Source organism: Salmo trutta, chromosome 1 (genome assembly GCF_901001165.1).
Source record: "Salmo trutta chromosome 1, fSalTru1.1, whole genome shotgun sequence".
Taxonomy (NCBI): Eukaryota; Metazoa; Chordata; class Actinopteri; order Salmoniformes; family Salmonidae; genus Salmo; species Salmo trutta.
Genome location: NC_042957.1, coordinates 26,054,526 through 26,070,044, shown reverse-complemented (window position 1 = coordinate 26,070,044; position 15,519 = coordinate 26,054,526). Strand labels below are relative to the sequence as shown.

The 15,519-nt window shown below is 40.5% G+C and overlaps 2 protein-coding genes across 3 annotated transcripts in view; both read left to right on the top strand.

The window, feature by feature from the left end:
• The window catches only part of mpv17 (mitochondrial inner membrane protein MPV17), a 31,753-nt gene extending 22,828 nt beyond the window's left edge, over window positions 1-8,925 (top strand). For both annotated transcript variants that reach the window (XM_029750710.1, XM_029750720.1), the window contains exons 5-8: window positions 1,233-1,328; window positions 8,366-8,398; window positions 8,488-8,540; window positions 8,670-8,925. In XM_029750710.1, the coding sequence (XP_029606570.1) occupies window positions 1,233-1,328; window positions 8,366-8,398; window positions 8,488-8,540; window positions 8,670-8,739 (252 nt within the window). In that variant the 3' untranslated portion in view covers window positions 8,740-8,925. The remainder of the gene's footprint in view (window positions 1-1,232; window positions 1,329-8,365; window positions 8,399-8,487; window positions 8,541-8,669) is intronic.
• A 3,825-nt stretch (window positions 8,926-12,750) lies between these two features.
• On the top strand, window positions 12,751-15,192 carry uts1 (urotensin 1). The gene is made up of 2 exons (XM_029750654.1): window positions 12,751-12,994; window positions 13,461-15,192. Exon 2 carries the CDS (start codon window positions 13,490-13,492, stop codon window positions 13,985-13,987), a length of 498 nt encoding a protein of 165 aa, XP_029606514.1. The 5' UTR covers window positions 12,751-12,994; window positions 13,461-13,489; the 3' UTR covers window positions 13,988-15,192.
• The last annotated feature ends 327 nt before the right edge of the window (window positions 15,193-15,519 follow it).

Genomic DNA, 15,519 nt, shown 5'->3' with positions numbered 1-15,519 from the left:
AGATTTCTCTTCACTGGAACTAAGGTGCCTAGCTCAAACCATGAAAAACAGCCCCAGACCATTATTCCTCCTCCTCCAAACTTTACATTTGCCACTATGCATTGGGGCAGGTAGCGTTCTCCTTGCATTTGCCAAACCCAGATTTGTCCGTCGGACTGCCAGATGGTGAAGCGTGATTCATCACTCCAGAAAAACGCGTTTCCACTCCTCCAGAGTCCAATTGGGGCGAGCTTTACAACTCTCCAGCCGACGCTTGTCATTGTGTGTGGCTGCCCGCCATGGAAACCCATTTCATGAAACTCCAGACGAACAGTTTTTGTGCTGACATTGCTTCCAGAGGCAGTTTGGAACTCGGTAGTGAATGTTGCAACTGAGGACAGATGATTTTTAGGCGCTACACGCTTCAGCACTCGCCAGTCCCGATCTGTGAGTTTGTTTGGCCTATCAATTCATGGCTGAGCCATTGTTGCTCCTAGACGTTTCCACTTCACAATAACAGCACTTATAGTTGACCGGGGCAGCTCTAGCAGGGCAGAAATTTGACAAACTGACTTGTTGGAAAGGTGGCATCCTGTGACAGTGCCACGTTGAAAGTCACTGAGCTCTTCAGTAAGGCCATTATACTGTCAATGTTTGTCTATGGAGATTGCATGGCTGTGTGCTCGATTTTATATACCTGTCAGCAACGGGTGTGGCAGAAATAGCCAAATCCACTAATTTGAAGGGGTGTCCACATACTTTTGTATATATAGTGTATGTTATAAGTAAGACATTGTATAACCGTTGCCTCAGTGACTATGCTCTTGGTGATTTGACAAATGTTGCATCAAAGATCAATAAAAACCTACATGGGTCTGTGTTTTAAAAATTGCCATTTTCACTTCCGTAAATATGTATTATGACGTCATTGGCTTATATGCAGAACCCTGCGGAGGTAACACCATCCTACAGGCGCTCCACTTTCAGGGCCCAACTGGACTCATCATAATCATCGCAATTATCCAATTTCCTTTTGAAACCTTTTAATAGTGGCCATTGTGCATCCTTATTTATATGCACAATGTCCATGGAAAAAGTATGCTTCCATTGAGTCACTGAGCTTTTTTTCCACTCATTTTGCACGCACATTAACATTTATATAAACATGTACATTCACACACACACAAACATCACACAGACACACACGTACACAGACCGATAAAACAGTGTTTGTTCTTGTCATGTATCAACAGTTGGGCTTTGCACCGTGTTTCCTGGGTGCCTTCCTGGGGATCTCTGGAACCTTAAATGGACTGACTGTGGAGGAGAACGTTGCCAAGCTCAAGAGGGTAAGGCTCATCTCATCATGACTTTTCTCCACTGATTTCAATTAAACATACATTAAACCTCAAATAATAAGATCATTAAATAACATACATTAAGCATGAGTTGCAAATATATATAGTTGAAGTCGGAAGTTTACATACACCTTAGCCAAATACATTTAAACTCAGTTTTTCATAATTCCTGACATTTAATCCTAGTAAAAATTCCCTGTCTTAGGTTAGTTAGGATCACCACTTTATTTTAAGAAAGTGAAATGTCAGAATAATAGTAGAGAGAGATTTATTTCAGCTTTTATTTCTTTCATCACATTCCCAGTGGGTCAGAAGTTAACATACACTCAATTAGTATTTGGTAGCATTGCCTTTAAATTGTTCAACTTGGATCAAATGTTTCGGGTAGCCTTCCACAAGCTTCCCACAATAAGTTTGGTGAATTTTGGCCTATTCCTCCTGACAGAGCTGGTGTAACTGAGTCAGGTTTGTAGGCCTCCTTGCTTGCAGACACTTTTTCAGTTCTGCCCACAAGTTGTCTATAGGATTGAAGTCAGGGCTTTGTGATGGCCACTCCAATACCTTGACTTTGTTGTCCTTAAGTCATTTTGCCACAACTTTGGAAGTATGCTTGTGGTCATTGTCCATTTGGAACACCCATTTGCGACCAAGCTTTAACTTCCTGACTGATGTCTTGAGATGTTGCTTCAATATATCCACATAATTTCCTGCCTCATGATGCCATCTATTTTGTGAATTGCACCAGTCCCTCCTGCAGCAAAGCACCCCCACAACTTGATGATGCCACCCCCGTGCTTCACGTTTGGGATGTGTTCTTCGGCTTGCAAGCCTCCCCCTTTTTCCTCCAAACATAACGATGGTCATTATGGCCAAACAGTTCTATTTTTGTTTCATCAGACCAGAGGACATTTCTCCAAAAAGTCCGATCTTTGTCCCCATGTGCAGTTGCAAACAGTAGTCTGGCTTTTTTATGGCGGTTTTGGAGCAGTGGCTTCTTACTTGCTGAGGGGCCTTTCAGGTTATGTCGATATAGGACTCGTTTTACTGTGGATATAGATACTTTCATACCTGTTTCATCCAGCATCTTCACAAAGTCCTTTGCTGTTGTTCTGGGATTGAGTTGCACTTTTCGCACCAAAGTACGTTCGTCTCTAGGAGACAGAACGCGTATCCTTCCTGAGCGGTATGACGTCTGCGTGGTCCCATGGTGTTTATACTTGCGTACTATTGTTTGTACAGATGAACGTGGTACCTTCAGGCGTTTGGAAATTGCTCCCAAGGAAGAACCAGACTTGTGGAGGTCTACAATTTTTTTTCTGAGGTCTTGGCTGATTTCTTTTGATTTTCCCATGATGTCAAGCAAAGAGGCACTGAGTTTGAAATATATCCACAGGTACACCTCCAATTGACTCAGGCTAATTGACATCATTTATCAGAAGCTTCTAAAGCCATGACATTTTCTGGAATTTTCCAAGCTGTTTAAAGGCACAGTCAACTTTGTATGTGTCACAAACCTCTTCGTCAGAAGATATGTTGAAATCGCTGTCGGACAAAGTGGACCAATATGCAGCGGATTGCGTGCTCATCATCATTTATTTCAAATGTGACCACGAGGAAAAAAACAATAAACAAAACTCACGACAGGAACAGTGTCGCAGGCTAAACAAAAGCAGTGCTAACATACAACTACCCACAAGTGACAAACAAAACGCACACCTACTTATAGGACTCCCAATCAGAGGCAACTAGAAACACCTGCCTCCAATTGAGAGTCCAGCAACCAAACCTGCACATAGAAAACTTAATCTAGAACCTAATCATACTAAAACATACACCACAAAACCCCGGAACACATAAATAACACACCCCTCTAAGCTATACACAAAAAAAACACCATACAAAACAAACATACCTCTGCCACGCCCTGACCAAATAATACAAATAATCCTCTATACTGGTCAGGGCGTGACAGTATGTAAACTTCTGACCCACTGGAATTGTGATACTGTGAATTATAAATGAAATAATCTGTCTGTAAACAATTGTTGGAAAAATTACTTGTGTCATGCACAAAGTAGATGTCCTAACCGACTTGGCAAAACTGTAGTTTGTTAACAAGAAATTTGTGGAGTGGTTGAAAAACGAGATTTAATGACTCCAACCTAAGTGTATGTAAACTTCCGACTCCAACTATACCTGCTGATTTTTGTAATCACAAAAAATCAACATGTGGTCTGAGACAGAGGTGTGTAGCGTTGACAGCCCAGGGACTGTCAGACCCCTGTAGGTACCCCTGTAGCTCCCAAACTGAGAGGAACTCCTTTCCTCTCCTCTTCTGTGTTCTCCAGGAAACAAGCTGAGTGACCTCCATCTCTGCCCCAGTATAATTAAAGCTATTTTCTCCCATGGAGGGATGAAGGAATGAAGGGAAGGAGGGTTGAAATAGCGCTGGTGACTCATGTGTGGGGGGGTTCATCCACCGTTCTTCTTGCTCGGCGGACCATCAAATATTTATGTAAGAAGGCGCTTGAGTTTAAATGAGGCCGAAAGGGCAGTCACCAAAATGTCAGAAAAGACAGAAAACAAATGGCAATTGTGCTCATTAGGCAAGACTGTGATGTGAAATAAATGTGTGATGAAAGGCAATAATGTGACCACACCTTCCTCATCTAAAGCCAGATGGAACTTAGTCTGATAGACAGTACTAGTTAAAATGGACATTAGTGACACGTGGGAATGTTCGCAGACATATGGGTGATTCCACGCCAGGAAGGCTCTAAAATATTTTGGGTGTCTCAGATTGTTCTGGCAATTCTCGCATAGAAACTTAATTGGGAGGAAGGGTGTTCGACATGTTTTTTACATATGTATCACAAAGCATTGTTAAGAAAATCTTGATGAAAGTGGCCATATTAAGCACTTTTCAGACCTATACATGCCTCCTGTAAAACCCTATGATCCGTACATGATACAGACATCTTGGTGTCATTATACTCCTTATAGTATGTGCTAAAATATGGAGTGTCTAGAGTCTGAAATACAATTTCACATTCATTTATTCAACTTAAAAAGTATGAATATGATTACCTCAAAAGTACATCAAATTGTCAGAGTTGGTGCTCTGCTACTTTTGAAGTTATGATTAATTGTATGCGCACCACCAACACAATGAATGGAAAAATGTATATTGTATTTTAATTTATTAGGGATCCCCATTAGCTGCTGCGAAGGCAGCAGCTACTCTTCCTGGGGTCCAAACACATTAAGGCACTTAAAACATCACACATAAAACAAATATAAAACAGTATATCATATAACATTATTACACCACTACATATCTACAATACAAAATATATAATACCACCATACAACAATATTACAATGTACGTGTGTGTGCATATGCGTGTGTCTGTTCCTGTTTCTGTGCATCTCTTTACAGTCCCCGATGTTCCATAAAGTGTATTTTTAATCTGGGTTTTAAATCTGGTTTTACTGCTTGCATCAGTTACCTGATGTGGAATAGAGTTCCATGTAGTCATGGCTCTATGTAGTACTGTGCGCCTCCTATAGTCTGTTCTTGACTTGGGGATTGTGAAGAGACCTCTGGTGACATGTCTTGTGGGATGTGAATTGGTGTCCGAGCTGTGTGCTAGTAGTTTAAACAGACACATCAGTGTATTCAGCATATCAACACTTCTTACAAAAACAAGTAGTGATGAAGTCAATCTCTCCTCCACTTTGAGCCACGAGAGATATACATGTATTTTATTAATGTTAGCTCTCCGTGTACATTTACATTAGTCCAGGTACAACAAAACTAGGGCCTGTAGGACCTGCCTTGATGATAGTGTCGTTAAGAAGGCAGAGTAATGCTTTATTATGGACATACTTCTCCCAGTCTTAGCTACTGTTGTATAAATATGTTTTGACCATGACAGTTTACAATCCAGGGTTACTCCAGGCAGTTTAGTCACTTCAACTTCCTCAATTTCCACATTATTTATTACAAGATTTAGGTTTAGGGTTTAGTGAATGATTTGTCCCAAATACAATGCTTTTCATAATAAAATTATTTAGGACTAACTTATTCCTTGCCACCGATTCTGAAATTAACTGCAGATCTTTAAGTGTTGCAGTGATTTCACTTGATGTAGTAGCTGACATGTATAGTGTTGAATCATCCGCATACATTTACTCAAAGTCAGTGGCATGTCATTAGTAAAGTTGAAAAAAGTAAGGGCCCTAGACAGCTGCCCTGGGGAATTCCTGATTCTACCTGGATTATGTTGGAGAGGCTTCCAAGAACTGCCTCTGTGTTCTGTTGGATTCTTTATCCACAATATAGTAGGGGATGTAAAGCCATAACACATATGTTTTTCCAGCAGCTGACTATGATCGATAATGTCCAAAGCTGCATTAGTCTAACAATACAGCTCCCTCAATCTTTTTATCATCAATTTCTCTCAGCCAATCATCAGTTATTTGTGTAAGTGCCGTGCTTGTTGAATGTCCTTCCCTATAAGCGTGCTGAAAGTCTGTCAATTTGTTTACTGTGAAATAGCATTGTATCTGATCAAACACAATTTTTCCAAAAGTTTACTAAGGGTTTGTAACAGGCTGATTGGTCGGCTATTTGAGCCAGTAAAGGGGGCTTTACTATTCTTGGGTAGTGGAATTACTTTTTCTTCCCTTAGGCTTGAGGGCACACACTTTCTAGTAGGCTTATATTGAAGATTCAAAGGGAACTCCTTCTGCTGGTGACTTGCTGAATGTAATTGGTTAATGGCCATATTGTCAATGTCTATGTATAAAATGGGTCATATCTTTAAGAGTACCCAGTCTGGAAATGTGACGTGTTTGAAGAGAATATTGTTCCAAATATAATGAGATATGAGATATTAATGTGAAAATTGTATTTCAGAATCTAGACATACTCCATATTTTAGCACATACTGTAAGGAGTATAATGACACCAAGATGTTGTCTGTATCATGTGCGATTCATGGCTCATGGAGTCTTACAAGTATAAAAAGGGCCTAAAATGGCCACTTTCATCATGATTTTCTCAATGGTTTGTGATACAAATGTAAAAAGAATATCAAACATCCTTCCAATCAAGTTTCTATGTGAGAATTCCCAAACTATCTGAGATACCAAAAATATTTTGGGGCCTTCCTGGCGTGGAATCTTCCATATGCAGCATCCTCCTCAGTCCTCAACCCTGCTCTTCAATAGCTAGTGGCAAGCCGCTCTGGTGTCAATCACGTCACAAGCCCATCCCAACTATGACTTCACTTCACCTCATCTTATAGTGTGGGTCAAGCTCTCCCCCGGGACCACTTGGTTATTCATGTGGCTTATTTCGATGGCCACTCTGATGCTACAGTACCTACCTCCTCTATGGCTCCTGTAGAGCTAGATCAAAATGTATGTCTTAGCTCTGACCTCCCTCCCTCCCTCCTTTATGAGACGATGAATGGGTTGGAAACGTGAAGGTCGGAGATGTCCATTTTGAGTGCAGCCATTCTTCTACAAATGCGGTCAGTCGCTACACTCCGCGCTGCTGAATGCTGATACTGAAGCAAAAAGGTCAAGCGCACACTACCTCCTGGGAACACAAAAACAAGTACTAACAACTCGTCTACCTATTACCGTTTTCATTATGTGACAGTTTGATGGTTTTATGACATTCTCAGAGCTCAGTGTGTCATAATTAAGGGAACATATGGTGGGCGCTGGCCAAACAGTTCCATGGACTGCAGCCTCGTGAGCTCAAAGAAGTTAGTTGTCTCCTCAGCCCTAGAAGAAGAATGAAAGATGTCCGCTCTCCAAAGGGGAAGGATTTTAGTAACGCCACCGTGTGTCTCTGATGTTGTAGCACTGCGGTGTTTTCACCCCAGGTGGCCGGTGCCTTGTTTTCTAGTAATTAGGAACTGTTACGCCAAAGAAAACAAACAAAGACAACATTTCTGGGAACATTGGATTATTTTACACACCTAGTCTTTCCCAATAAAGACATTTAAAAAAGAATGAAATCCATCCAATCTTATTGGGTTGACCTTTAGGGAGATGGGCCAGGCTTAGTGAGGGTCCTGGCTGTTCCAGATGGCTGGTTGTTTTATATGCCATGTGATGTGTGAGAGCAAGACACGGCACTGACCCACAGTTGTTAACTTGAGACTATGATGTTGAGCTGTCAGCTGTCACTGTGACTGGCCCAGAGGGGGGCCAACACATACTGTAACCCCTCACAGCTTGATTGATAGCCCCTACCTACCTGGTCAGGGTTAGAGGTCAACACAGGTGTGAACTGGAAGAAGGCATCCGGGTGAGGGTCAGTGAAGATGTTTTTATTAGAAATACACAATCATTCTCAATATTGAGATCAATTGACACCCTTTACCATGGCACTCTGAGATTTATTTTAAATTGCAAAACCCTTACGCACCACTGCACTTTGTATACCAGGGTTGGCTGGCCTTCTCTAGTCACTCGTAGGCTCAGTCACTGGTATACTTTTATTTACAAAGCCATTTTGGGTTTACTACCTTTTTATTTGGGCATTTTTATTGTTCAGAAATGCGGTGGGTACTCTCTTCGTTCGCGGGACTTTATCCTGCTAACTGTTCCAAATGTCCGAACTGAATTTGGTACAAGGGCTTTTATGTACTCTGCGCCATCGTCTTGGAATGCCTTACAAAATACTTTTAAACTGGATGAACTTGTCCCGATTGGTATTTTTAAATCACGGATGAATGATCTGGAGACTGATTCCCTGACCTGTCAATGTTTTTAATTTGCTGTTTTTGATTTTGTTATATTCTATGGTTTTTACTAGATTACTTGTAGTTTTTCATGTTGTTTGTCTGTAATTTTTGTAATGACTTGGCGCTGCCTATCTTGGCCAGGACGCTCTTGAAAAAGAGATTTTAAATCTCAATGAGCCCTTCCTGGTTAAATAAAGGTTAAATAAAATAAAATTCTAAGCTCTAACGTAAAGGTCTCTGTGTCTATCTTATTCTCTGCAGGACTACACAGATGCCTTGATCTCAAATTACTATGTAAGTTATCCCTGTGAAAGGCTTAAAATATTATTTACAGTATGAACCACTCTGTAATGTTTCATTGAATGTGTTCCGCTCTTTTTCAGCTATGGCCTGCAGTCCAGATTGCCAACTTCTATTTTATCCCACTGCACCACCGGTGAGCCCCTGGGATGGTTTAGTGACATCAATGTAGTCCATATACATTTTATTTCCATATTGATCTATTCAATGGCATTGATCTATTTATTCAGCTGTGATGTGTCAGTATTGAACTCTTGTCTTGCAGATTGGCTGTGGTCCAGATTGTAGCTATCGGCTGGAATTCCTACTTGTCCTGGAAAGCCAATAAGATGTGATGGATATTTCAGGACCCGCCCTACCTCACACATATAGGACTATCAATGAGACTTTTACACCTGCAAATAGTGTGATACACTGAATCCAGAAAGCTGTGAATCGCACACTAAGTTAGCAGTCAGGAAAAAAATTGTTAACAAACACTATGAAATATTCAAACTTAAAAAAGAAACTTGAAACTCGAACTTTTGCATAGTGAAAGATTTTTGTGAAAGTTTGTCACATCTACACTACTGGTCAAAAGTTTGGACACACCTACTCATTCAAGGGTTTTTCTTTATTTTTACTATTTTCTACATTGTAGAATAATAGTGAAGACATCACAACTATGAAATAAGACATATGGAATCATGTAGTAACCAAAAAAGTGTTTAACAAAAAGTGTCAAATCAAAATATATTTGAGATTCTTCAAATAGCCACCCTTTGCCATGATGACAGCTTTGCACACTCTTGACATTCTCTCAACCAGCTTCATGAGGTAGTCACCTGGAATGCATTTCAATTAACAGGTGTGCCTTCTTAAAAGGTAATATGTGGAATTTTTTTCCTTAATGCGTTTGAGCTTGTTTTGACAAGGTGGGGGGGTATTCAGAAAGTCCATATTATGGCAAGAACAGCTCAAATAAGCAAAGAGAAACGACAGTCCATCATTACTTTAAGACATGAAGGTCAGTCAATACGGAAAATGTCAAGAACTTTGAAAGTATCTTCAAGTTCAGTCACAAAACCATCAAGCGCTATGATGAAACTGGCTCTCATGAGGACCGCAGCAAGAAAGGAAGACCCAGAGTTACCTCTGCTGCAGAAGATAAGTTCATTAGATTTGCCAGCCTCAGAAATTGCAGCCCAAATAAATGCTTCACAAAGTTCAAGTAACAGACACATCTCAACATCAACTTTTCAGAGGAGACTGTGTGAATCAGGTCTTCATGGTCAAATTGCTGCAAAGAAACCACTACTAAAGGACACCAATAAGAAGAAGAGACTTGCTTGGGCCAAGAAACACGAGCAATGGACATTAGACCGGTGGGAATTTGTCCTTTGGTCTGGAGTCCAAATTTGAGATTTTTGGTTCAAACAGCCGTGTCTTTATGAGACGCGGTGTGGGTGAACGGGTGATCGGATGATCTCTGCATGTGTGTTGGTCGTGTTATGGTGTGGGGGTGCTTTGCTGGTGACACGGTCTGTGATTCATTTAGAATTCAAGGCACACTTGACCAGCATGGCTACCACAGCATTCTGCAGCGATACACCATCCCATCTGGTTTGCACTATCATTTGTTTTTCAACATCATAATGACCCAACACACCTCCAGGCTGTGTAAGGGCTATTTTTACCAAGAATGAGAGTGATGGAGTACTGCATCAGATGACCTGGCCTCCACAATCCCCCGACCTAAACCAAATTGAGATGGTTTGTGATGAGTCGGACCGCAGAGTGAAGGAAAAGTAGCCAACAAGTGCTCAGCATATGTAGGAACTCCTTCAAGACTGTTGGAAAAGCATTCCAGGTGAAGCTGGTTGAGAGAATGCCAAGAGTGTGCAGAGCTGTCATCATGGCAAAGGGTGGCAATTTGAAGAATCTCAAATATAAAATTAATTCTGATTTGTTTTACACTTTTTTGGTTACTACATGATTCAATATGTGTTATTTCATAGTTTTGATGTCTTCACTATTATTCTACAGTATAGAAAATAGTAAAATAAAGAAAAACACTTGTTCTAAAACGTTAGTGTATATGAAGTTACTATTAATGCTATAAAAAGTTGATAGTCAGGCAGACTGTAGTTGACATATATACTGAACAAAAATATAAACGCAATACGTAAAGTGTTGGTTCCATGTTTCATGAGCTGAAATAAAAGATCCCAGATATTTTCCATATGCACAAAAACCTTATTTCTCTCAAATATTTTTGTGCACAGATTTGTTTACATCCCTGTTATTTCTCCTTTGCCGAGATAATCCATTCACCTGACAGGTGTGGCATATCAATAAGCTGATTAAACGGCATGATCATTACACAGGTGCACCTTGTGCTAGGGACAATAAAAGGCCACTCTAAAATGTGCAGTTTTGTCACACAACACAATGCCACAGATGTCTCAAGGTTTGAGGGAGCGTGCAATGGCATGCTGACTACAGGGATGTCCACCAGAGTTGTTGCCAAAGAATTGACTGTTAATTTCTCTACCATAAGCTGCCTCCAACGTTGTTTTAGAGAATTTGGCAGTACGTCCAACCAGCCTCACAACCACAGACCACGGCGTTATGTGGTCGAGCTGATTTCTGGTATCAACATTGTGAACAGAGTGCCCCATGGTGGCGGTGGGGTTCTGGTATGGGTATTCATAAGCTACGGACAAAGAACACAATTGCATTTTATCGATGGGAATTTGAGTGGACAGATACTGTGACGAGTTCCTGAGGCCCATTGTTGTCATTCATCCAACCCATCACCTCATGTTTCAGCATGATAATGCACAGCCCCATTTTACAAGGATCTGTACACAATTCCTGGAAGCTGGTAATGTCCCAGTTCTTCCATGGCCTTCTTCCTCATCAGACATGTCACCCATTGAGCATGTTTTGGATGCTCTGGATTGGCATGTATGACAGCATGTTTCCAGTTCCCGCCAATATCCAGGAACTTCGCACAGCCATTAAAGAGGAGGGGTACAACATTCCACAGGCCACAATCAACAGGCTGATATGCAAATAAATGGTGGTCATACCAGATACTGACTGGTTTTCTGATGCACGCCCTACCTTGTTTTTTAAGGTATCTGCGACCAACAGATGCATATCTTTAGTCCCAGTCGTGAAATCCATAGAATAGGGCCTATTGAGTTTATTTCAATTGACTGATTTCGTTATGTGAACTGTAACTCAGTAAAATCTTCGAAATTGTTGCATGTTGCATTTATATTTTTGTTCAGTGACTTACTCTGCTGTTAAACAGTAGCTTACTTGATTTCTGTGTTCTCATTTCAATTTATGACATTACCAGCAGTATTAAACATACAATGTTAAAATGTTGTATTAAGCTTAAATTGTATACACTATACTTTTAAAATGTACAAGGAATTGTAATATTAAAGCCATATCTGCCTGTTCTTTAATATCTAATTATTTCTTTAACTTCTGTTTAAAAGGTGACATGATGAGTGGCTTTGACCCCAACTTTGCACCATTGTTGAATATGCCACACTTCTCCAAGAGAAAAAAAGTATTTTAGAAAAATAGTTGGGGGACCAAACAGACAAATCCATTAGCCTGGCTATTTCTGAAAAGAGGAATCTTTTCTATAACGAACTAAATGTATCTGACAAAAATACATGGTGGCTTTAAATTAGTTTTCAATGCATTAATAGGCCTACAGTCATATTAAGTGAAGTCTGTACAGCTCTCGGATTGTATCAGCTAACTATGACATATTCCTCTATTTTGTGTAGTTTTCATTTAGAATTAACTTGCATCGCGGGCATAAACCTTTTCAGAACCATGGACAGTTCTCTGCGCCCTCTGCACGTTTCCCCGCTGTGCACTTCTGCTCTGCCTCGCTTAGATGTTAAATCATGCATAAAGGCATCACGACAACGGTTCATCATTTCTAGACTAGTTTATTCAGAGTCCAGATTCATGGTACATGGAGCAGCTTTACACTTTGACGAATCACTTTGTTATAACTTCCACAATTGGTTGTTTTTAATAAGTAAATGTGTTGTTTTTTTGCGGGGTGTTCTGTTATTTTAGTTTAACTGGAGGCATACCAACACCGTGTGAAACAATAACTGGTTTTGCCTTGCGGACTTAATTAGGGTTAATGTGACAGGTTGAGGTAGGCTAACTTAAGAGTTGTATGGAAAAATAGAATATCAGATCGAAAAACTGTCCTGAAAAAAAAATATGAAAATGTTTGCACTCACTGCTGTAAGTCGCTCAGGATAAGAGCGTCTGCTAAATGACTCAAATGGAAACATTTTAAATGTTATTGAGCAGACCTTGGCTTGCAGCATAATAAGCTGTCCCTCAAAACACTTGCCTTTACTTCAAACGGAGTCGCCTCATTTACAAGCAGTTTATGCACTTGCACTGACGTCAATGGAACGATGTTGGATGTATATATAACCCTTAAGAAAGAGGCGTTATTCTCCAATCGACATTTAGCGGGACTTTTCGGACCCGGGTCTCAATTGTCACTTTTCTAGCCGGTGTGCAACTTTTTCAGCATCAGGAGACAAAGTACTGGTAAGTGGTTTATTTAGCTTTCTTTTGTTTCACCTTTTTAGTTTGAGGTGCTAAGAGTTCTGGTACTGAATTGAGAATATCAAGGACACACAGCAATTCGTTGGTCATTTTTGCATCATAAAAACAATATGTTTATTTTACTTATTTACACAGCTGAAGAAGCATGTGCATGCTTGTTTCAGTAACTCAACGATGTATGTCTCCATTGTGTGACAATTAACCACGCCTATAAATAGCCTACTCACATGCATATGTTTATAATGTAAGGATAAACATATTATTTTGTTACGTTTGTTGTTTATTTCTGTTTATGCTACGCTTGCCTTTAGGCAAATTTTTGTACAAATGTGATAGCCTATTTGTTTTTGCTTTGAACACAATTGTTAAATACGTGCAATTTAAAGTTTGAATCTACTTTGAGTTCCAGTGCTTTTTGCTAATATTTGTACACCTCTCTCCGTAACAGGGCACCGTTTTGTCCGTCTGTCCAGCACTATGAAGCCTGTTCCCCTGATCCTGCTCCTTGCCACTATTCTCCTCAGCTCTCACATCCCCCCCAGTGTCTGTAGACCACGGGACCTGGCAATGTTCGACGGCCACGGCTACAAGAGTCAGCTGGACGAGGTGTTGCTGAAGGCTGGTGATAACGCAGTTTCCTATCTTATAGGAGAAAAGATACTGAGGTATTTGCTGAGAAATCCCCGGATGCAGGCAGGTCTCCCGCCACAGTTTCCCTTTGAGGTGACGCCCCTGGGCTCGAGGGGTCTTGGTCACCTGGCGCGCAGTTTGCCGCCCTTGGAGGTGCAGCGCGCGCCTGAGGAGGGCAACAGCCTGGAAGACTTCGTGGAGCTGACCAAAAGAAACGATGACCCCCCGATCTCAATCGACCTCACTTTCCACCTTCTGAGAAATATGATCGAAATGGCGAGGATCGAGAGCCAGAAGGAGCAAGCGGAGTTAAACCGCAAGTATCTGGATGAAGTTGGAAAGTGATACAGCAAGTGTCGTCAACAAGGGAGAAAACATCAAGATAAAACATCTCACAGAAAACAACAAAGCCCCTGGCACTCTCAGACCCACGACATAGTTTAGATTTTTATTTAACCGTTGGTTTCTCTGCCATTCTTCATCATAAGATGCATAAAAATAACTTCCCCACCTGTCCAAAAAGCCGTTCAAAATCAACGGGCAATAAATTATTGACTGCCAAGACCCTATCTACAATGGAATCATTGTGAGGCGCCTTGACAACTATTCCCTAACATATGGCATAGTGTGAATACTCCGGATCTCACACCTCTATAGTGTATTCTCACCTTTGGATGTCCGGAGCATTGTAGTTGGCCTACAACAATAATATTGCCAGACACAAATTGAGTTACAAGTTGCCCTCATGTGGAATAAGTGCAACATGTTTTGTTAGTTCTAGTCTAAATGGTTGGTACTAGGTAAATAACAAAGGCAGGTAGGCTAATCATTGTTTCCAGCATTACATGCTATAGGCCTTTTATAACACATTGGAGGAAAGTAATGCTGTGCAAATTGATATTGGCAACCCATATGTGATCTTTCAATGGTTAGTTGTGTGACTTATTTTGTTGCTCACTTTAAGGGACAAGGCTCAGTCAATATAGGTACATTGTGTCCTTTTCCTGAGATGTATTTTTGTTCAACAAATGAAAAAGATTGAACTAGGGCCTTATCACCGGCATAGATTAAAACCAATCAGGTAAAGCACTCGTAATATTGTCATTTCATTACTGTATTTGCTGTATGCCAATTGTTTAATTTATAGTGATTAGCCATTTGCCCTTGGTTTGTTAGCTCACTTGGCAGGCAGCCATCTCGCCAGCAGAAGAAGCCTTTTCACATTGTTTCAGGTATGGGGTCTGGCATTGCCCGTAGGTTTCTGTGATACAACTAATCTCCAATCTAATCTGAGACAAAGTGAACATATCCTACACTTAACGCCACTCCCACTCTCCTTATTATCTTTCCATCCAAGCAAGTACACTATCCTCTGTACTGTACCTAGCATGCTTACCTTAAACTAAGAAAAACATTTAATGGTTCATTTTATGTTGACTGTTTTGTCAAAGCCCCAATCATGGACATATCATATGATCACATGGTTTAGCAGTAAAGAAAAGCTTTTTTGCCATTTATATTTTTGAATAAAAAAAAGTTCTGAAAAAATGTCCATTGAGTTTGTCATAGTCTCTTACAGTAGTGCATGTAATAAAGGAAACTATTCTGCTGACTTGACTACCAAAATAGTTTATTCCTGCATCTGTAAACAGATGCTACTGAATATCCTATTGCCTATTGAAATATAAATAACTCCTTGCAGATTTACTTAAACTCTGGCTAAACACTCATTGCAAAACCCCTATGGCCAAATATCTAACCTCCATGGCCAAACATTCATTGCAGTTATCGCCTTTAACGCTCATTAAATGTAACTTTACAGCGGTTGCCCGTCTTCTTTTTAAAAGAATAACATGTGGATGCCTGGATAATGGTGT